This window comes from Filicampus tigris, chromosome 3, assembly GCF_054856515.1.
Source record: "Filicampus tigris isolate MCC_2025a chromosome 3, RoL_Ftig_1.0, whole genome shotgun sequence".
Classification (NCBI taxonomy): Eukaryota; Metazoa; Chordata; class Actinopteri; order Syngnathiformes; family Syngnathidae; genus Filicampus; species Filicampus tigris.
The window spans coordinates 15728174-15750170 of NC_141219.1; the positions used below are offsets into that span (position 1 = coordinate 15728174).

Genomic DNA, 21997 nt, shown 5'->3' on the forward strand with positions numbered 1-21997 from the left:
AAAAGACATTTTGTGTCTAAAGTCTTCCACCAACTTGTTTCCCTACAGGGTTCTACGGCTCAGGAGCCCATCATCCAGTCAGCTCGATCCATGCTTGACAGTTCCACCTACCTGCTCAAGACTGCCCGCTCGTTGGTTATCAACCCCAAAGACCCGCCCACCTGGTCTGTTCTGGCCGGTCATTCCCGCACCGTCTCCGACTCCATCAAGAGTCTCATCACGGCCATCCGGTTTGTTCTGGGAAGGGGGGCACTTAACCTGTGTTAAAGCTAATCTAATTTACTTTTATTATGATATTATATTAGGTTCCTGAGTTCGCATATTCATAGCAGAAAGGTGGAATATAAGTAATTTTAAAACATTTAAAATTAAAAGTGCACGATTCTCCTCACGTGGCAGACATACTTTTTGTAGTTTTCTAGATGTTATTTTCAAAGCCAGTCAGAATCGATGCAATAACCGCTTCCTTATTAAGTGTTTGTATGTTCCATTAGACAATGGTAACTGTCTTTTTTGTGTGTTTGTTAACATTTTGCAAAGAAATATTAAACTGAGTCATAGGATAACAGCGAGAAGGGCCAGCTCTTTTGCCAAATAGTGAGCCCACTTACCTCAGCTCCTTAACTACTAATTGTACACTTTATAATTGTAGTGGACTAAAGGTTAGCATGTCTGCGTCACAGTTCTGAGGTCCCTCCCTCTGTCCTCCTCCAGGATTCCAAAAATATACAGATTGATTGAATTTTCATAGGTGTGAGTGTGAAGGGTTGTTTGTCTGTGTGCCCAAGGTGTTATCCACCCCACGATCTGAGAGCCTAATGAGAACAAGTGCTATAGTAAATGGATGGATAGATGATATTCTAAGTCATTAGATAACAAGGGGACCAAATATTGAGCCCGCTCTTTCCTTTGCCAATTGGTTAGTAGCTCATAATGATATTTTTAAATTGTGTACTTTATAATTGGATCATCTCATGGACACTATGAAATGCATAACTACTGATTATTTAATGTGGGAGTATCTTGTAACTTGCCATATAGTGAGCTAACAGTAGATAAGGTAAATTTAGTTTAAAAACAAATTATCAATAGTTTAACATAGAATTTTCGTATATACACTTCCTGTAAGTGTCCTGAAGTGGATCATTCATGGTTCTTTTCCCTCCTGCGCTCTTGTCGTCCTCTTCTTCCTTTCCCATCTCTCTTTTTCAAACTCTTGTCTTCTTCACCGCCTGTTCATCATCCTTCAACCTCGCTCCCCCATCCATTTTATTGCTCTCTCTCCGGCCCATTTCCTTCTCAGGGACAAGGCCCCCGGCCAGCGGGAGTGCGACTCGTCCATTGATAACATCAACAAATGTATCCGGGACATTGAGCAGGCCTCTTTGGCTGCGGTCAGCCAGAACTTACCCAGCAGGGACGACATCTCTCTGGAGGTAAGGAACCGTTAGGAAAGGACTCATCATATTTCACTTTTTTTGTTTTTTATTTAATACTCGTCTTTGTCAAATGATGCCTTCATTCGACGTTTTTTTATATTAGACACTCGGTGTTATGCATGCTGTCGGCTTGCATTCTGTCTGTTGAAATCCTCTCTCAATTTTAGTAATTTAATTTACAACTACTGTATCCTTTTTTTTTGTCTAATTTGATATAAAGCACAAATGACTCACGATCATTACTGACATGTTTTAAAGTAACACTATGTAGGTTTTTTTTTTTTTTTTTTAAAGATAACACTCTCAACAACATACTGATGCTACATTAGCCTTTACTTAAGTCAACAGCATCTTCCTCATAGTATAGTAAAAGATAATTCATATGAAAGCTTTTTCTGCATTTTTATATATTTAAGCATTTTTCTACATCGAAAGGTTATAAATTGGTTTGAAGTTGCTGATGATTTGTTGATCCTTCTCCAATCTCCAAATCATTAACTATACCATGGAACTCTGTGAAGACAGTCATTAAGTGAAAAAAACAATGTGACTTAACAGTGAGACTATCATCGCTCAATAATTCATTTAAAAAAAAAAAATGGTCAGGCAGTCCAACAGCAGGAGCTGAAGGAATTTCTGGTTATTAATATCTGTTTAGCAGAGCTGGGCATTTTACTACAAATTGAGCGTCCATCATTCGTCATCCGTCAGCAGTGAGGGTACCCTTCCGTCATTCGCCTTTTTTCCCAGGGCTAAAAAAATAGTACCCGTCTGTAGGCCGGTCCGCCTCTAATTTGGGCTTCCGTTGGCGATTCTGACGAAATGAATTATTCATTTTGGATGTGCAAATTTATGCAACAAGTTATTGTATGAGCTTTTTTTCTCTCTGAAAAGGTTTGAGTTTGAGATCATATATGTCAAGGTTCCAGATGAAGCACTTGGAATGCAATTCCACCTCTCCCATAAAAGGCCATACAGGAACAAATGTGCTTTCACTTCCTCTTCTTCTCAGGCCCTGCAAGAGCAGCTGACGTCCTCCGTGCAGGAAATTGGCCACTTAATCGACCCTGTTTCCACTGCTGCCAGAGGCGAAGCTTCCCAACTAGGACACAAGGTACAGTATATAGGGCAACGCACTAATGACTTTGCTAAAATACTTTAACTACAAAGCAAGAAAAAAGTGGTAGTACAGTGAATCCCGTTTATCATGGGGGATGCGTTCTAGACCCGTCTGCAATAGGTGAAAACATTTCATACAGAGAAACCATATAAAAACAATTTGTAAACATATTTTTATCCTTCCCATCCTGCTTTAAGATCGTTTAAATGTATTAAAACACACTTAATAAACTCCTCCACCTGCAGTCACATCCAGTTTAATAGCTGGGCAAAGGTATTTTATTGAATTGTACTGTAATTCCGGTTAGAGCGCCCCGAGCGATGGAAGAAAAATCCACAGAATAGCCGCACTGGACTATAAGCCACATGGCTCAAAACCTAGAAAAAAAGTCGCGGCTTATAGTCCGGAAAATACGGTATATACAATTACCCGTAAGTAAAAGCTTAAGGACTAGCACATGATAGAAATTTGTCATTTTTCTAGTACTGTACTTGACACTGAAATTGCCGTAACCTCACCAGTCAGACAAATCATAGGGATTAATGGAAAGCCATTTGAGCATTTATTCAATAATATTGATTGCTTTAAGGCTAGTCGTTTGTTAAGCTTCACTAATCACATAGAAAAGAGCATACTCGTGCATGACTTTAAATTAATACGCAAACGGCTGGCCGACCATAAAGCCATTTTGAGCATTTATTCAAAGTGCACTAGTTTTCACTCATAATCTGGCACATTATAGTGGGATATCAAATACATGCTCAAAAGGCTTGCCATAAGAATCACACACCATAGCATCTATCCCTAGTTGCCGTGCAAATATGCCCCCTAGTGGCTGTGAGGAGTACAGAAATGGCATCAGACCAATCTGATTGGACGCTCTGTGTTTTGAAGCATTGCCATGACAACGTTATTGCTTTTCTGACCATATATGTACATAAAAAGCTAATCAAACTCCAAACACAACTGATGTGAGTTTTGACTTTAGGTGAGCCAACTGGCCGGCTACTTTGAACCGCTGATCAGGGCAGCAGTGGGCGTGGCATCCAAGCTGAAGGACCACCAGCAGCAGATGACCTTCCTGGATCAAACCAAGACCCTGGCCGAGTCCGCCCTGCAGATGCTGTACGCCGCCAAAGAGGGGGGAGGAAATCGCAAGGTCAGATCTTTGGTGGTGGTTGTCTACCACCATGCATATTCATTGTAGTAGTAGTTGTTGGTTTTAGCCAAAGATGGGATCTGACGTTGTACTCTACCAGGACTGAATACATTGGTTTCATCCTACTAATAATTGAGGGTGTCTATAAAGTCTCTTTACAATATAACAAATTGATTACAAAGGCAAGTGTATAATAATAATAATAATAGTAATAATAATAATAATGCATTAGATATATTATAGGTATATGGTTCTTTTCTGTAATACAACAGTCAAGACAAACCCGTGGAAATGATGACAAAAAGTACATCTGTGTACATCTTCTGCTTCCTTTGAATTTTCGTAACTTAGTGTTCTCTCTGGATGTACAAAATGTAATTACAAGACAACACAGAGCTTCTTTGGCTTTGTGGCTTGTGTGTGATTGGGCGTTGTCATGACAATTGTCAGGCGTCCCACACGCACGATGCCATCGCCGAGGCGTCCCAGTTAATGAAGGAGGCGGTGGACGACATCATGGTGACGCTGAACGAGGCTGCCAGTGAAGTTGGAATGGTCGGCGGCATGGTGGATTCCATCGCGGAGGCCATGGCCAAGGTAAATCCAGTTTATTATAGAACACATATACATTTTCTCTTTTATTTGGAGGGGGGGGGGGGAGCTTTTGTTAAGTGCGATGTTTGATACCACTTTTTTTCAGACCCATACTAGTACAAGTATTTGCTCTGAGTACCCACGGATACAGAGTATTGATACCTCTAGTACTTTTGATATACAGTATACCATTTCATTTAACACAATGACAAACTTTGTGAACAAAGACCTTTCTTTTTGATGCAGATGATGATTTGCCATTGTGTCAAACTGCCACAGTTAAGAGCCAACTACTATGTGAAGATTTTTTTCCCCCTCAAGTATCTGTGACTGGTATCGGCAGTCCCTACAAGTACCTGATCCTTGTAAATTAGGCCCGTATCGGCACAATACTCGTGCATCCCTAGTTTTTATACACCCTGTCTTTGCCTATTTGTCTAATGCAAGTGAGCCATCTGCACATACTCCTGATGAGTACACATTTCGTTACCACGATGGCTGTGTGCAGCGCTAGGGATGTCTGCACATATCCCCCAAAAATAGCAACTTTGAACAACGAAGCACACGCAAGCCCCTACAAGACATCATAGATTTAAATTTCCCTCGTGGCGGTGGCACTTCAAAACCAAGCTGGCGAGTTACGCGGATCATTGTATGTGACCCATGCAGCACATTTCACCAAACAACAATATGCCCGACCCCACCGCATTGCCAGCTTTATCAAGTAATCAAGTTATATATTGATTGATTGATTGCTTATCAGACGCAAAGGCTGATCTGTGCAATGAACACACCTTTTGGCTTTGATGTAGTGTTTCAGTGTAGTCCATCACTTGAAAGTGCCTCGTTGCTCGGCCGGCCTAGCCGATTCCATAATATTTCCCCTTTTAAATTGTGCATCACTTTATATCAAACTGCTGCAGCTCTGACTATTTACAGATGTCAGATTCCAAAGTGTCACCTTGCAGTAGGCTAAGTGAACATGAAGTACCTGTGATAGTGCAGACTGCTTGCAGCCGGCACACTCCTTGTCCCCGGCCGGCATCATGTCTCTTCCTGCTTCTCTGTGACGGGTTGATTTAACACAGACGCTGTAATGTATGCAGTGCAGGCTGGCAATCACTTTTTTTTTTTTTTTTTTACTTGCAAGGATTTTTAACTGTTAACTTTTAAACTGTGATTAAAACCAGATGCTTCCTTCACTATACCTGTGTTCTGATACACAATCATCAGTTCTGCCTTTACAAAGATAATCACTTTTGTCACACATTGTTAACAATATGCTTGTTGTTATGGTTGCTACTGCAATATTATTAGTATTAGCAGCAAAATGATTTGCATTATGCCGTCCTCAATATACAGTATATCTGATTAGTTGCCATTCACATAAGACAAATAAATGCCTCCTTAAATTGATGTCTTCATTTTCCCCACTATTAGAAGAAATCACGGTTGTAATTATAAGTTGAATTTAATTATGCTATAAATGCTGTACTTTAAGCATGTCCGCCTCACAGTTCAGAGGTTGTTCAGAGGGTTCAATTCCGGCCCCGGCCTTCCTGTGTGGAGTTTGCATGTTCTCCCCGTGCCTTTGTGGGTTTTCTCCAGGCACTCCGGTTTCCTCCCACATTCCAAAAACATGCATGGTAGGTTAATTGGTCACTCTATATTGCCCCTAGATATGATTGTGAATGTGTATGTTTGTTTGTCTTTGTGTGCCATGCGATTGACTGGCAACCAGTTTGGGGTGTCCCCGCCAACTGCACGATGACAGCTGAGGATACGACCCTTGTGAGGATAAAGCAATATAGATAATGGATGGAATGATGGATGGATGCTGTATTTTGTACATGAAAATTGCCGAGTTATTTAGTGAGCCCATTTGAACTCAGTTGCTTGTAAAACAGCAGCACCTACTAAAGCAAGTAAATGGTCTCTCAGGTGTATTAAAGTGTGGAGTCTAAATTATTAAAGGTCTTGCGTTATGTGCAGAAGGCCTCTTAAACTGCAATTAAAATTCCAATGACTTGTGGTTGTTTCACAGAGTTGTGTGCATCCATATTTATGTTACGGGGAGGTAGACATTTTCTTTTTGTTCTGCCCTGTCTGCATTGCGTCTTGCTATTTATTATTTCTTCACAACATGCTTTTTTATATACTTTCTAACTCACTTGACATCGAAAATCTTCAAAAAATTGACGAAAATCTGTGAGTAATTGAAACCCCCAATGTTTATCATTGCTTTTGCCCTACTTCCTCCTCAACTCACCTCAACATAGTTTATTGGCACCAAGATGTCACAGGATGACAGCAAAGCGCTGAATGAAGCTCTTCAGCTCGCTTCAAAATAACCTTTTGGCACCATGTTGTCACAACATGGCTTCAAAACAATTCATTTATTGCCTTGGCCTGAGCACAAAAACAACACAGCAAGTACAGTAGGTCAGTTTTTCAGAATAGGTTCCCCCTAAAAAAATAATCACAAATAAAAAATGCCGAACTATGAATATAATAATATACAAGGTTACTGTGTACTAGTAATATTGTTTTTATACTACTGCAAAAGTGTGTACGGATACAGTCCTTCACCATAACAGATGCATCTACAGTTGAGTACACACTATACACTAGCACTACTTCAAAAATGTGGGTATTGCTATTATTGGTGAACATTTGATATAATTTGTAGTTTTATTTTTTGCAATATTCTAAAATGCATACTTTTTGAAAAGCAAACTGGATGTTTCTTGTTTCTCCAGCTGGATGAGGGAACACCACCTGAGCCCGAAGGCTCATTCGTGGATTACCAGACCAGTATGGTGAAACACTCCAAGGCTATTGCGGTCACTGCTCAGGAAATGGTATACCGCATTACAGTTTCAAATGTCAAATCTTAGGAAAATTGTATAAAATTTTTAAATTTTGGTGTTTTATGACCCAGATGACTAAATCGGTGACATGTCCAGACGATCTCGGGTGCCTGGCCTCTCAGGTGACGGTCGACTTCAGCCAGCTGGCCATCGAGGGACGGATGGCCGCTCACACGGCCGAGCCTGAAGAGGTGCGAGCGGTGATCCCGCACGCATCATGAAGCAACACACGGGGCTGTCATGAACAATTTCTCCTGTCACGTTTTCCCCAGATCGGCTTCCAGATCAAGACCCGAGTGCAGGATCTGGGCCACGGCTGCATCTTCCTGGTGCAGAAGGCCGGGGCGCTGCAGATCACTCCTTCCGACGGCTTCACCAAACGAGAGCTCATCGATTGCGCGCGAACCGTCACAGAGAAGGTTAGCATCGTCTTGGAGAATGTGCTTTGTTTCAGTGCATATTCATGTCATTTGATTTATTTCCTTATAACCACAAACCCATTACTCCCCAGTGAACTCATGTTTTGTAGAGTTACATGGATGATTTGTATTCTCGTTAATTACCCCCTGCCAAACTAAACTATGCGTCATATTGTTATAATTAAATTACATTACTCTGCATTTGTCTGAATGCTTACATTGATCACAGATCAGTCGATCTAGCTTGATCACAATTGGATTTTCAACGGATTTGTATGACCATCTACAGTAAGTTAAAATGTTTTGGAAAATATACAAAAGTTAAGCAATTTTACATTATTAAGCTGATCCAACTGGATTCGTCAACATGAGCATACACACGCACAATGCTTTTAGTGAATTTGCAGATTCCAACTACGGAAATACTAGTATTGCTTTTGTTATTGACGGCCACATTTGAATTAGTCTGTAGCTGCTATGCTGAAATACCGTCATCATCGTTTAGTGTGGTAGAAATAGCACAAAAACCATGACGAGGTGAGTTTCTCAGCAATTAGGGAGCTCATAGGTTCCATGAAATAAAAACGCAAATATATGAATGAGTGTAGAATGAACCACAAATAGGATGGGATTTAATTTATTTATGACCACTGCCATTATATTAAGTGAACAAAAAGCAGAGAAAGTACTGCAAAAGCAACATTTTACTCTAGAATATTCTGACTCTTGTCTTTTAAACATAGACGTCCTCCATTGTCGCCGGCATGGTTACAGGCTGTCACGGTGTGTGCGTCCTCAGGTGTCCTTAGTGCTGTCGGCACTCCAGGCAGGCAACAAGGGAACGCAGGCCTGCATCACAGCGGCCAGCGCCGTGTCGGGCATCATCGCCGATCTGGACACCACCATCATGTTCGCCTCCGCTGGCACGCTCAACGCTGAGAATGATGAGTCCTTCGCCGACCATAGGTGGGAGTGGCGAAATCTGTCTGTTCGCCTTCGTGAATTTCTCACATCTGTAGTTTAAAATCTGTTATCAGAAGCTGACAGAATGACTTGACAAGCAGACAAAAGGGGAGCATAACGTTTTATTCTGTCAGAAAGTACAAATTACCCTCAGGCTTGGAAAGATGAACTGTCGCATCTTTCACTGTTCTGAAGACGTCTCTTCAAGGTTTCTCACCGTGACAACAACAAAAGGACACAAAAGTCTACTATTACTTAACGCCATGACCGAAAAGATGATCCAAGATTTAAATCTTTTCTTGTGTGTGTGAAATTGTTCATCACGTGCATCCAAAAGGCATGAAAGTGGAAAACGCACAAAAACCCTCATGTTTTTGATCTTTCACTTTACATTAATTTGATTTATTTATTGGTTCAGACACAGAAAGCTTATTTAAAAATATATCAGTTCAGCATATAATAGTACATATAGGAGTCCACGGGTATTCATAGATAGAATTCCATAAATACTGTAGATGCTTGTCGGTCTACTAATAGAGATTTGTTTATTACAGAACATTAATGAAACCTCAGCATCAGTCATTTTTATTCATTTATGGTGACTTATGACACTTTTGTGCCATTTGAATTGATGAAGCTGGTTTCTCTCCCAGGAGTGCAACTACAGTCTTAATTGTGGTTTCATTCTCTTGCAAATTTGAATTCATGAGATGCATGTTCCTTTTTTTTCCCCACAGTATTTTTTGTTACAGTTACATAATAATATTGATAATTTCTTGAAGTGTTGTTATTATTAATAATGAATAACGCAAATAGAATTTATACATTAAAATAAGAATAGATGCGTTAAGAGTTAAGCAAAAAACAAGTAAAACTAAATAAAAATGTAAAGATGCAAAAGGAGGAAGCTTTTAATCTTTTTAATAGAGAGGGTTTAAATTTACACTATCACCTCAAATCTTAGATTAAAAAAAATCTTTTTGATTATTTTAAACCAACTATTAAAATGAGCATTTAAATGATAATCAGTTAATATTGTTTTTTTTACACTATGCAATAAAGTCTTCCTTCACACAAAACAGCTGGTTAAAAAAAATTATTCCTATAGCGTAAATAAACACAAAATAAGTGTGATACTCTTTGTATGAACAATTAATTAAATACATCTTATTTACATCGTAATGGAAATGAATATTTTTGTATTGGATCACATTAAATTGTGCATTTACGATGCTGCTGCTGATATGAAGCTGTGCCTTATTACATGTTAGCATATTTCGCTTAAACGTTTCCCTGGTGTGTCTTCTTTCCCATGTCCCGCGACTCTCTCTCAGAGAACACATTCTGAAGACGGCCAAAGCACTGGTGGAGGACACAAAGATGTTGGTGTCAGGTGCCGCTTCCGGCCAGGATAAGTTGGCGCAGGCCGCCCAATCTTCTGCCAAAACCATTACCCAGCTCACTGACGTGGTCAAACTCGGTGCAGCCAGCATTGGTTCCGATGATCCAGAAACACAGGTTGATCAGTGTAGCTGTCAAAGCAACACAACTTCACATCGCTTAATGCCTCATTATCTCATGAACTGATTGTTTCAACTGCAGGTGGTTCTGATAAATGCTGTTAAAGACGTCGCCAAGGCACTGGCGGAGCTCATCAGTGCCACCAAGTGTGCCTCCGGCAAAGCGGCAGATGACCCGTCCATGTACCAGCTGAAGGGCGCGGCCAAGGTGTGGGCACCAATTCATCCATCCATTTTCTATAGCACTTGACCTCATTATTAGGGTCACGGTTGAGCTGGAATATATCCCAGCTGACACTTAACGAGAGGTAGCGGTAATGGAGGTGAAAATACTTGTACAAAAAAGCAGACATTGCTCTCTTCTCCTTTATGGGGCATTGGCATCGATTCAACACAATGTCATTTTTGTATGGTAACTAATTCACATGAGTCAATAAGCAAAATACTGTGCAATGTTGCTAATGTAAATAACCAGAAAAATAGGCTTCTGTTAAAATGAAATATAGTTAAACAATCCTTTATGGATATGTTACGCTACATATAATATGGGTCTTGTGCACCTCCCATTGTTCATTACAGGGTACTACAATCCTTCTTGTACAAACCAAGCGTGCTCGCCCACAAAGAACTTGAAATAAGATAATTAAACGAATGTTGCATCACCATCCTTGGATGTTTGATAGAAATCCTTATCCATAGTTATCACATTAGTCTCCTCACTTAGGTTACCCCATAGATTTTAATTTCGTTTTATTTCTGTTATTATTATCTGAACACTCTTAAAATGTTTGTATTATGTTCGAGCGGGGTGCAGTGCAAGGACCGTGAATGATTGATGATTATTGATTCCAGGTGATGGTGACCAATGTGACGTCGCTGCTGAAGACGGTGAAGGCCGTGGAGGACGAGGCCACGCGAGGCACCCGAGCGCTGGAGGCCACCATCGAGTGCATCAAACAGGAAATGGTGGTGAGATAACGTTGGCTGACACGCGGCTCTAATGTCATTAAATGCATTGGTGATGCTCAAATCACCATTTCTAGAAGGATTAAACACAGATAGCATGTGTTCCAAATCATTCACTCATTCTCTAATCCCTAATGACTATATGGGGATTTTAACACTCATCAGATAAATGAAAAATTGTTTTCGCTCATTGCTTGGGCGCTGTTAATTACGATGTGACTTGAACAAATGAATAAATTAATATATTATATAGGCCCCTGCAGCCTTTATTATATTGTTTGTAGATTAGTATATTTTGTTTACATGTGTAAAATGTTCCATGAAGTCTAGTGTACTTCTCATCATTTGCAGTTGTTCCAGTCCCGGGACCCTCCAAGCAAAACAACCACACCCGAAGAGTTCATTCGCATAACCAAGGGCATCACCATGGCGACGGCTAAAGCGGTGGCCGCCGGCAACTCGGCCCGACAGGAGGACATCATCCACACAGCCAACCTGAGCCGCAAGGCCATTTCCGACATGCTCGCCAGCTGCAAGGTTCTTACAGTTCATCTGGTGACCCTGAAAACGTTCGCTTCAACAACGCTGACTGTGTTGTGTCTCGCAGCAAGCGGCCTACCATCCTGACGTCAACGATGAAGTGAAGAACAGGGCGCTGAGATTTGGATCAGAGTGCACCACTGGGTATATTGATCTACTTGAACAAGTTCTCATGGTGGGTGGTTTTTGTGTTGCAAAATCTTTTCGATACACTATTTTCAACTATTTGGACCTCACTTGTTTGTGTTACCTTATTTAGCGGAAGTACAGTGAATTCTGCGCGTATTTACGATTCACTACTCGCAAATTCACCTTTTAAGGGATTTTGGGTGGAACCTGTCATCCATTATCTTCTGAAAAACTCAGATACTTGCTGTATTTGGCTCTCTGAAATACTCAAAATGCCACAAGATGGCACCAAAATGCTGAAGTGATATTTCAACTGAGAGACAATTATGAACATTTTTAGGGAGGCGCCTCAAGTACTTATTTTTTTGCCTATGCATGACAGGGCTCAGTACCTATTCCCCGCAATGTAGATGTCTGTACTATAAACAACACACATGCTTATTAATACACTGCAAATATTCACCACTATGGAAATTCCCAGCCATGGTATGAATCACAGATATTATCGGGTGTACCGCACAAATTTCTTCAATTGCACTTAATTTGTCTGAATTATTATTTTTTTTTCAACGATATAGTGACAGGCAGAGCAATTAAATGCTCTTCCGCTTCATGACAGAAGGTAGAATTAATCCACCTGTTGCCTCTTATACAACAGAGTACCGTAATAGGTTTGTGTTCAACTTCAACCAAACTGGCCCGGATGTCATACTAAGTCACTTTGTGAGTATATTGAGACAAGATAACCATCAAAATGAATAGCTGTCCGATAGTCAATCTAAAATGAGCAATATTCAATTTCTAAAACAACTCTTGTATTGGTTCTCACTCGACTTTGGCATGTTTATAGTCAAAGTCATGTTTGTTGTGCATAGGTGTTGCAGAGGCCCACTCCTGAGCAGAAGCAACAGCTGGCTGTGTGTTCAAAACGAGTGGCGGGAGCGGTCACAGAACTCATCCAGTCTGCCGAGGCCATGAAAGGTAAATCAAACACACGCACACACATAACAGTATATATATTGCTGAAATAAACTGAATTTTAGGACAATTGTGTAACTTTGTGAAAAAAGTGTACACCTACTGTGAGAATGAAAGTGTAATCATTTTTTTCTGAGTGCACATCAAAATCCCTGCACACGGCAGCCACCGTCCCTGTCTATTGAGACCTGACATGAAGAAAAGCACACGCGTAATACAGCATTCAAATGTATTCTCAAGTATCCAAGAATGAGCTTCCTGTCCACTGGAAAGCCCCGGAGGATTTTAGTGGAAGCACAGCAGCTTGAGAAAAATAAAGGAGAAAAAGCCTCAACAAATCATTTTGAAAACAATACTAAGATATATGCTGTCATTCAAATTCCTGAATCTCCAAACTTGGTGAGTTTTTTTCAGTTTGTTTCTACCCTAACAAAACAACACCAAAGATTTTGATGGCATTTCAGCTAAGAAGAAAAGCAAACAAATTTGAAATACTTTTTCTTTGGCCAACAATGAAATAAACTCCACTAAATCCTTTTCATTCAGTTCTGAATGTGTGCAAAAAAAAGCTGCCTTTTGTTGTGTCGATTTTTTTCAATGTAAAATGATGGCTAAAATTTAAACGGGTACACGTGAATATCGTTTTTCTAGTTTATTCCTTAAAAGGAAGAGAAGCGTTTGCATAAATCAGATGCACAAAATGCAATATAAATCCTCCAGCCACCATGGCAGTTGCAGTTACAATGGCCCGAAACATTAAGAGCCCTGTCATCATGGCATCGAATTGTTTACAGTTTGAGTCGGAAGTGGAAGAATTTCTTTGGGCCATGAGCTTTACCAAAGACATTATCTGATCTATTTAAACGTTTTCTGGTAAAATTCCCGTGGCTACTGCTTTTCTCTGTAGCCCTGATACTCTTTTGGACGTATGTTCATGAGGTACCTTGTGGTTGTTTTTACAAATTAACACTTTTCTATTACAGTTGATTAATAGTTGAGAGTCATTTTAACAAACTGCTTCATTCCCTGGAACCTTTTTTTTTTTAACCCTCCTGTCTTCCTCCTTTTGTTTTGTCGCCGCAGATGGAGGTAAGTTAGCATTGTTCTCTGTCCAGTGACTGATTTCACCAAATGCTTGACTTTTTTTTTTTTTTTTTTTTTTGGCTCTCATTTTTGGCCGCTAACTGATTCATTTCATCCCGTCTCCAAGTCTAGCTGCTGCACGGAGTCGTCACCGTTCAACCTGCTTTGTTTTTGGCACCCACATCACTTCATGCGTGTTGCGGTGAATGTGGCACCCGATGAACGTGTGACTATGTCAATGCTCTGTTGTCGTGAGGCATGACCGGGTGGCGCTTTGAAGCTTTTTCTGCGAGCGCCCTTTGTTAACGGCACGTTCTCGATCCAGGTTCGGAGTGGGTGGACCCCGAGGACCCGACGGTGATTGCGGAGACAGAGCTGCTCGGGGCAGCAGCATCCATTGAGGCGGCCGCAAAGAAGCTGGAGCAACTCAAACCTCGAGCCAAGCCCAAGGTGAGACACCGCATGCTACGCAAAAAAATCCCACTACTCAAAAGTCCAGTTTCCAACAAGTTTTTGTGACACCAATGTGTTTGTCGATCGAAGTAAAAATACATTGTAAAATGCTGTCCCCCTTAAGGCTGATAACAAATTCATGCTTCACAGCCAACCAGAAAAGATAAATTTACTATAAATAATACTGATAGGTAAATTTAAAAATGCATATAATTTCTAATAATATAATGCCATTAAATAAAACATTGTCAAGTGCCGTTTTTTTGTTTATGGTATCAAAATCCAAATAACTCAGTTTAAATTGTGGGTGCTAAAGTGTAAATATGGTGACAAATGAGTATTTTCCGAAAAGTGGATGTTGTCTGTTGTTGTCTCCTCCCTGTCGAGATATTCCTTCCAAACTCCCAACCTACCTACAGGGATGGCACTGCACTGGAGTGCAATAGCCCCGCCAGAAATCTGTGAAACCCCAGTTAAGCCCCTCCTACATTTTATTTCCATCCATCCAATTTCTGATATGCTTATTTTGATATTCTAAAACATTTTTACATATTATTTTCTCAGCTCGCCTATATATTGATTCTTTTGCACCGTTAGAGAAAAAATCCCGGAGCCCTGCCTCCCAACCTATGAACATCGGCCCCTCCTATTTTAAGACCCAATTTATTCCTTGTCCATAAAAATGTTTTTAGTATCCAATCACAAGATTTTGGCCCTATTCCCTTCTGCCATGTTTCTTCCTCATCCCCCATCCTTCCATCTGTGGTTAACCGAGCTAAATCTCCTTGCCATTTATAATTTATACATCCAGTATGCTCTTTTTAAATCCCACACCAAATCACCAAATCAATCCCCTCAATCCCTAACTTTTACCCCCGCCCTACCCTGCCTGCCCCCGCCTCCGGAGGCCTCCTCTGCAGGGCTCTGTCTGATATGTTTGATATATTAGGTTGTTATTCAGTCCCAACTATATATCAAACATATTCCTACAGTGTCCCGCCTTGTCTACAGACTTGTGGTGTGTGAATGTGCATATATCTGTGTGTTTGTGAGAAAAAGGTCACACGTGTTATTAATCCACACACTTGACTTTAAGGCAATATGATAAGTAGTCCTTCTTCATCGTTGATTTGCCGCGAGTGCAGACCTCCTTCAAGGCCAAACCGAGCCTATTTGGATCAGCACCTAGGTACTCAACTTCAGCACATGTCAGAGTTTTGTCATTTAGATGAATGGATGATTCACTAAAATGAAGGAAAGTGGCAAAAACCACAACAAAATAATTTTGGATCAGCGTCGTCGTTAAGGTAATACCAGAACTTTAATATTGAAATGAAAAAATTTACGGAAGTATATTTTTGTCTGTGAAGAACTACAATTTTAAAGATTTTAAAAAGTGAAGTAAATGTCAAAGTGTATGTCTGTACGTGTGTGTGTGTGTGTGTGTGTAGGGAGGGGGGGGCTCCAAACATGTGCTCCAAAAAATAGTTCAGTGTACAATATGCATGTATACACAGTAAGTGAAAAAAGTTTAATGGGAGCACGTGTTGTTGTTTTCCCTCAGTTGGCAGACGAAACGTTGAATTTCGAGGAGCAGATCCTGGAGGCGGCCAAGTCCATCGCCGCCGCCACCAGCGCCCTGGTCAAATCCGCCTCGGCCGCTCAGAGGGAGCTGGTGGCTCAGGGCAAAGTGGGCTCCATCCCGGCCAACGCCGTAGACGACGGGCAGTGGTCCCAGGGGCTCATCTCAGCTGTGAGTACGACAGACGTTTGGTAAGCTCGACGCGTTTGACAAGATGGCTGATGAAACGTGCGCCTCCTTTCAGGCACGTATGGTGGCGGCAGCCACGAGCAACCTGTGCGAAGCGGCCAACGCGTCCGTGCAAGGCCACGCCAGCGAGGAGAAGCTCATTTCTTCGGCAAAGCAGGTGGCCGCCTCCACTGCACAGCTGCTGGTGGCATGCAAGGTCAAGGCTGACCAAGACTCTGAGGCCATGAGGAGACTGCAGGTAGCCATTTCAGATTGATGTGTACTTACCTTTACAGGCGCATTGGGTACCTTGGCATAAGAGTGACCCGACTTTTTCGCGGGGCGAGCTGTCAATCAACCAATTTGTTTGCTTTGACATACGAGTGGGGCTGCAGCTACTGATGATTTCCATTTATCTGTTGATTATTTTTTGGATTAATTGAATTAAAAATAATAATATAAAGGTTTCTATTCCTTTATTGGAATACAATACATACAATACAAATTGACAGTGCAGAAAATGCCCAAATATAAAATGATCATGATTCAGTGAGGATTGGTCTGTAACAGAAAAAAAAGTCAAAAATGTCAATCATTATTTTCCAATATGATGAAATATGATTTTAATGTGTATTACATACAATGTTTCAACCGCTCAATAGAATATTAGCATGTGCATATGTGTACCTCCTGGTGGTCTTACATGCCCGTCCCCTTGGATGTTCAACCAGATTGCTGGCAATGCAGTGAAGAAGGCGTCCGACAACCTGGTTCGAGCCGCTCAAAAGGCAGCGTTTGACAAAGCCGACGAAGACAACGTGGTGGTCAAGACTAAGTTTGTAGGAGGAATTGCGCAGGTAAACAACAACAGATGCTAATCCTTAGAGGGCACAGCTCAGATTTTGTGGTGTCAATAATTATCTGTGTAAAGTGACGCAAGCTTTTTGATAAGTCAAAGGGTTCCTTTTATATAACTATTACAGAACTCTGGAATCTTTTTTGTTTGTATTGAGTTTTGCAAGATTCTGTGAAATTCTTGTGTTGTCGTTGATGATTGCATTTTTAAGACTAATAGTGATACTAGTAGTATATTCCAGACCTCTGTCAAGGCAGAAAAAAAAGCCCATCTGACTAATTTAAACAACAAAACAGGGCATATTGTTCCGTTCCATTCCTGTAGGTGGCAGAAGTACAGTTTACAAAGAGCAAATTTTTTGCAGCTTCATCTGCTAATTCTGGTTGGTCACTGCAGCCACATGGCCTTAGTGCAAGTGTAGTGGAGAAATGATTTGTTTGTTTGTTTGTTTATTTATTTATTCTAACACAAACATTTTCGTTAATTTATCTGTGAAAGATGCTGAAATATTGCTAAATTTCATGTTCTTTTTAAATGTGGTTTTTTTTCTATTAGTTTTTTTTTTTACATTTCTTTAATTTTGCTGTGGATAATGATTTACCCATTTTTAAAAATATATACTTTGTACCTTTCACCTTCATTTCTCTTTAAATAATGCAAAAATAGGAATTTTCATATATTTGTTACTGGTTTTTCCATGTATGTTTACTTTTCCTTCATTTCTTTATGAATAGTGAAATGATACTGATGATTTCCCTCCCGATCTTTAAAAAATATATATTTTACATTATTCCTTAATTTCTATTAAAATATATGTTAATTACATTTTTCCTTAATTTCTATGTAAATATTACATAACATTTTATGATTTTCCCTATTGTAAAAAAAAAAACCCTAATGTCTCTGAGTTTGTTTTTTTTCTATCATTTACTTAATTCCTTTTATTTTCACTTTGGTGGTAAATAAAAGAAAACAAATCCTGAAGTGGCAACTTTTTAGCTCCGTACCAAAAATATTTAATCAAAAGAATTACAGAAAATGTCCCAAAATAAATAGGAAGAATCATCAAATGTATTGTTAAAATATATTTGTTTTATATTTTTTAATATATTGTTTTGTATAATTTTTTTTAATTGAAAAATATTTAATTGAAAAAAGGGAAACTTTACCTGCAGACATGGGATTTATTTGTTGATTTCTGTCATTCTTCGGTTGTCTTCCATGCAGATCATCGCTGCTCAAGAGGAGATGCTGAGGAAGGAGCGCGAGCTGGAGGAAGCCCGCAAAAAGCTGGCTCAGATCCGACAGCAGCAGTACAAGTTCTTGCCGAGTGAACTGCGCGAGGACAACAACTAAAGCACACGAACCGACTTACTCTCGAAACGTCTCCTCTGCTTTGAGACTCATTGAAAGCAAACATTTCATTGTAGTCTTCAAAATGAAGACTTTTGGGACAAAAACATCACGATTGTGTCTCCTCATACGACAACACGGCTACTTCGACTGATCTCAAACCGAATGTGACCCGATTGGGAGTGACCGTGTGAAATGTTTCATTCATAAATGATTGTTTACCCACATTGAGAAGCTCCCGTGTTGTGTGAATGTCTTTTTAATGGCCATGAGAAGTCTTGTGACCCCGTCGACCAAGTATGGTTCTAAGATTTGTCACTGTAAATTTGACTCATGGACATTTTTGCGGTTTTTTTTTTTTTTTTTTTTTTTTTTGGTACATGCACAATGATCTGCATGTTTATCTAAAACCTTGAATCTACAATGTGCAGGCTCTCAACTCAAAGGTGACTTAGAGAGACCACTGAAGGAATATTTATTTTTAATTTGAGGGGTTTTTATTTGAAGAAATCTTAAACCTTCAAGATCTTTTCACACTTTGGGGGAATTAATCTGATGCAATAACAAGGATGGTGCTGTAGAGGGCAGTGTCGGTGTCCTGTGTCAATCAACGCAAAGTACCAATAATAATAAAAATGTTTATTTTCACTTCCACCGAGAAATAATTTGACCTTTGTTAGATGGGCTGACTATGAGGAATACCTCAAAAAGTATCAAGGCCTCATAAAAAAAAAAAATACATGTAATTTAATACATTTACTTAATGGCAGAAGGCATCTTGACAGTAATCAAGCACAATTCTTTGGCATGAATGTTTTTTTGTTTTTTTTAACTCAAGGATGTGGCTTTATGAATATACTACCTGCAATAGATGAGCCCTTTGTTTACCAAAATGTGATTGTAGTGGCTTTTTGCCTTACTTTATGGCCTACTATGTTACAACAATGTACATGTAGGGTGTATGTTCAGGTTAGTGCATGGCTTCAAGTGCATCATACCATAACATAAAAGTTCAAATCTTTAGGGATGCACAAATACTTTGACATAACTTAAAATGGACAGTTTGGGATGGTGGTCTTTCTATTGTTTGTGTGCGCGTGAGAATCGTATGTGTGTGTGCACTCATAGTGTTGTTATTATAATTATTAGTGCCTTTGGTCCGTAGCCTTTACAGTGTCTAAAAGTGGTGTGTGAGTGGAAGCACAAACACAATTTTGGCAGTGGATGTTCACATTTGTTGTGAGTGTTAAGTCTCTCATCACCATGACGTTTAATGGCCTTTTAGGGGGATGATCAAACTGGTTCACTGCATTTTTATGAAGGTTTTCACCATTCTGCCTCAATGTAAAGTCTTTCTTTGTGACTGTAACTACTTCCATGTGTTCTTACCACATGTAGTTTGGCATATTTTAAAGGCCTTTTCAGGGGATGATGTAACTGGTCACTGCATTGTCATGAGGTCTCGTCATTGTAACACATTTAAACAACTTTATGGGGATGATAATAGTGGTTCACTGCGTTTCTCTCACATTCTGAGTGATTTCATTAGGTATGTAATAGAATTCATCCATTTCATTTTTCTGCAGTCTCATGATTCTGATTAGAAGCACTTTCTGAGGAATGATGTAACTGGCTCACTGCATTTCATCAAGTACCTTGCGCAAGGTCTTTTGGGGCATGTTCATGTCTCAATTTCTGACACGTAAGGCCTTTTAGGGGATCATCAAAAACTCGTCTGCTGCATTTTCACGATTTATCCCATCGTTCTGACTCATTTAAAATGGAAGTCAACCCCCAAAATTCTTTGCAATAATATGTTATGTGCCTTCATTTGTGTAAACATGGCATTCTGATTAATATTCCGTTCATGGACTATGAGTTAAGCAGCAAAATCCACCTGTTTTTAGCCATCTCAGGGGGGTGGCCATTTTGTCACTTCTGTTGATTGAAAATGATATCACAGACCCTCAGGGCTCCGTTAACGACCAATCACGGCTCACCTGTTTTCTGAAACTGAGCCATGATTGGTTGTTACCTGAGCCCTGCGCAACTGTGATGTCATTTTCAGTCGACAGAAGTGACAAAATGGCCTCCCCCTGAGATGGCTAAAAATGGGTGGGTTAACTCTTATTCCACAAACGCAATATTTATCAGAATGCCTTGTTTCAACTAGTGGGCATGCAGAGAACATATTCTTGAAAAGAAAATCTTTGGGTACACTTTTCTTTCAGGCCTTTTGTGACGGTAGTACTGCATTTCCACTATGGTTATTATTATGACTCATTTAAAGGCCTTCTTGAAGGATGCTCGCACTGTTTCACTGCAGGCCTTTTTCCAGATGACGAGAGTGACTAGATCTGGCAGTTGTCTGGCATTTATTCTTTGGCTTTAAAACCAATAACAAACTGGATTTTTTTGTCAGTCTCCCCCTTTTTTAATGTTTTGACTGCATAGGCATTTTATGAATGAATAGCTTCCTCCCATCTCCCACAGAGCCGAAATAAGAAGTTCTGTGACATAAATGTTTGTCACGATTAGAATATCGTGAGACATTTTACAGATGTTGTATTGTTACTATTAACAGATACAGAAGATGACATAAGATATTTATCCGGCCACAATAAAATTATTTTTTTGTATTTACTGGAAATAAAGTGTTGCATTGTGTCAACGGCCCTGTGTGTGAGCGTTATGATTTCTTAGTTTACTGTGTTGCACGGTATATTTAAGGCCTTGCAAAGTCCTCTGTACCCTTCTCCTGAGTGGTAACGTTGAAGCTGCGAAAGCTCTCTGTGAATTTTGGCCTTGTGCTGTAAGATGCGGCAACAAAACATGTCAAGAAAAGCCTACTCGAACGTTTGAACGTTAAGTTCAACGGGTTAATGGTAAAAAACGTTTTGAAATGATTTATCTTGGTCACATATTTTTCATATCACAAAACCTGTGGATTGAATAGGTGTGTGTAGATTTTTTTTTTTTATATCGTATATATATTTATATTCATTCGTTTTTCTATAAGTTTTATCCTCATTCGGATTGTGATTGTGAATAAACTGGAGCCTATCCCAGCCTACTTTGAACAAGGTATACACTGGACTTATTGTTAGCCACACAGAAATACACGATTATTCACACCTTTGGATAATGAACTGACATGCATGTTTTGAAAGTGGGAGGAAACCAGAGTACACGCATGCAATGCTAACCACTAGTTTTATTTTATTTTAGTTGTCCTGTATTGGTTTTCTGTAGAATTTAATGACTGATGAATATGTTGACAAATTGTTAAAGCTCTTCCATTCCACTTTAAAAATGATAATAATAATAATCCTGAAACCTTCAATACTTTGTCTGATTTGTGCCAATTGATGATGATTAATAACACTCTAATGCATTCCTGAGTGGAGAACAGAGGTTGTGTTCTGTTCAGCCATCAAGGAAACTTCTTAAGTGTCCCTCCTTTGCTTTAGTGTCAGTGCAAGATGGCATTTCTGAGTCAGCAGTAAACCTGAATGTGTATGCAAGCCCGCCCGTCCACTGACAGCCAAGCTAAATTTGTCCGCCACTAAAATTTGAGGAGGTGACATCAATTATGGCAGACACCAGCTGCTCCTTGTACTCCTTTTAGATATGGAATCCCTTTTACCACGTATTCTCTTATGATCGCCTTCCAATACGACAAACCACTGAAATTGGATCTTAAGAAGTGTTGGATGTTTTCATGTGAGAAGGCACATCCTCTTTGGATAGGAGCTTGAGTTTACTGAAAAACATTTAATGTGGTCCTAGAATTAACTATAATAAA

The 21997-nt window shown here is 39.8% G+C and overlaps 1 protein-coding gene across 1 annotated transcript in view; it reads left to right on the top strand.

Moving 5' to 3' along the window:
* Positions 1–20867, top strand: part of tln2a (talin 2a) — an 88181-nt gene extending 67314 nt beyond the window's left edge. The window contains exons 39-58 of the mRNA XM_086025259.1: positions 49–230; positions 1304–1436; positions 2452–2553; positions 3548–3718; positions 4169–4315; positions 7072–7173; positions 7254–7373; positions 7455–7601; positions 8401–8567; positions 9899–10082; positions 10167–10292; positions 10937–11053; positions 11402–11587; positions 11658–11765; positions 12595–12700; positions 14106–14230; positions 15798–15986; positions 16060–16242; positions 16715–16840; positions 18067–20867. Coding sequence (XP_085881385.1) covers positions 49–230; positions 1304–1436; positions 2452–2553; positions 3548–3718; positions 4169–4315; positions 7072–7173; positions 7254–7373; positions 7455–7601; positions 8401–8567; positions 9899–10082; positions 10167–10292; positions 10937–11053; positions 11402–11587; positions 11658–11765; positions 12595–12700; positions 14106–14230; positions 15798–15986; positions 16060–16242; positions 16715–16840; positions 18067–18195 — 2850 coding nt within the window. The 3' untranslated portion in view covers positions 18196–20867. The remainder of the gene's footprint in view (positions 1–48; positions 231–1303; positions 1437–2451; positions 2554–3547; positions 3719–4168; positions 4316–7071; positions 7174–7253; positions 7374–7454; positions 7602–8400; positions 8568–9898; positions 10083–10166; positions 10293–10936; positions 11054–11401; positions 11588–11657; positions 11766–12594; positions 12701–14105; positions 14231–15797; positions 15987–16059; positions 16243–16714; positions 16841–18066) is intronic.
* Positions 20868–21997: the final 1130 nt, after the last annotated feature.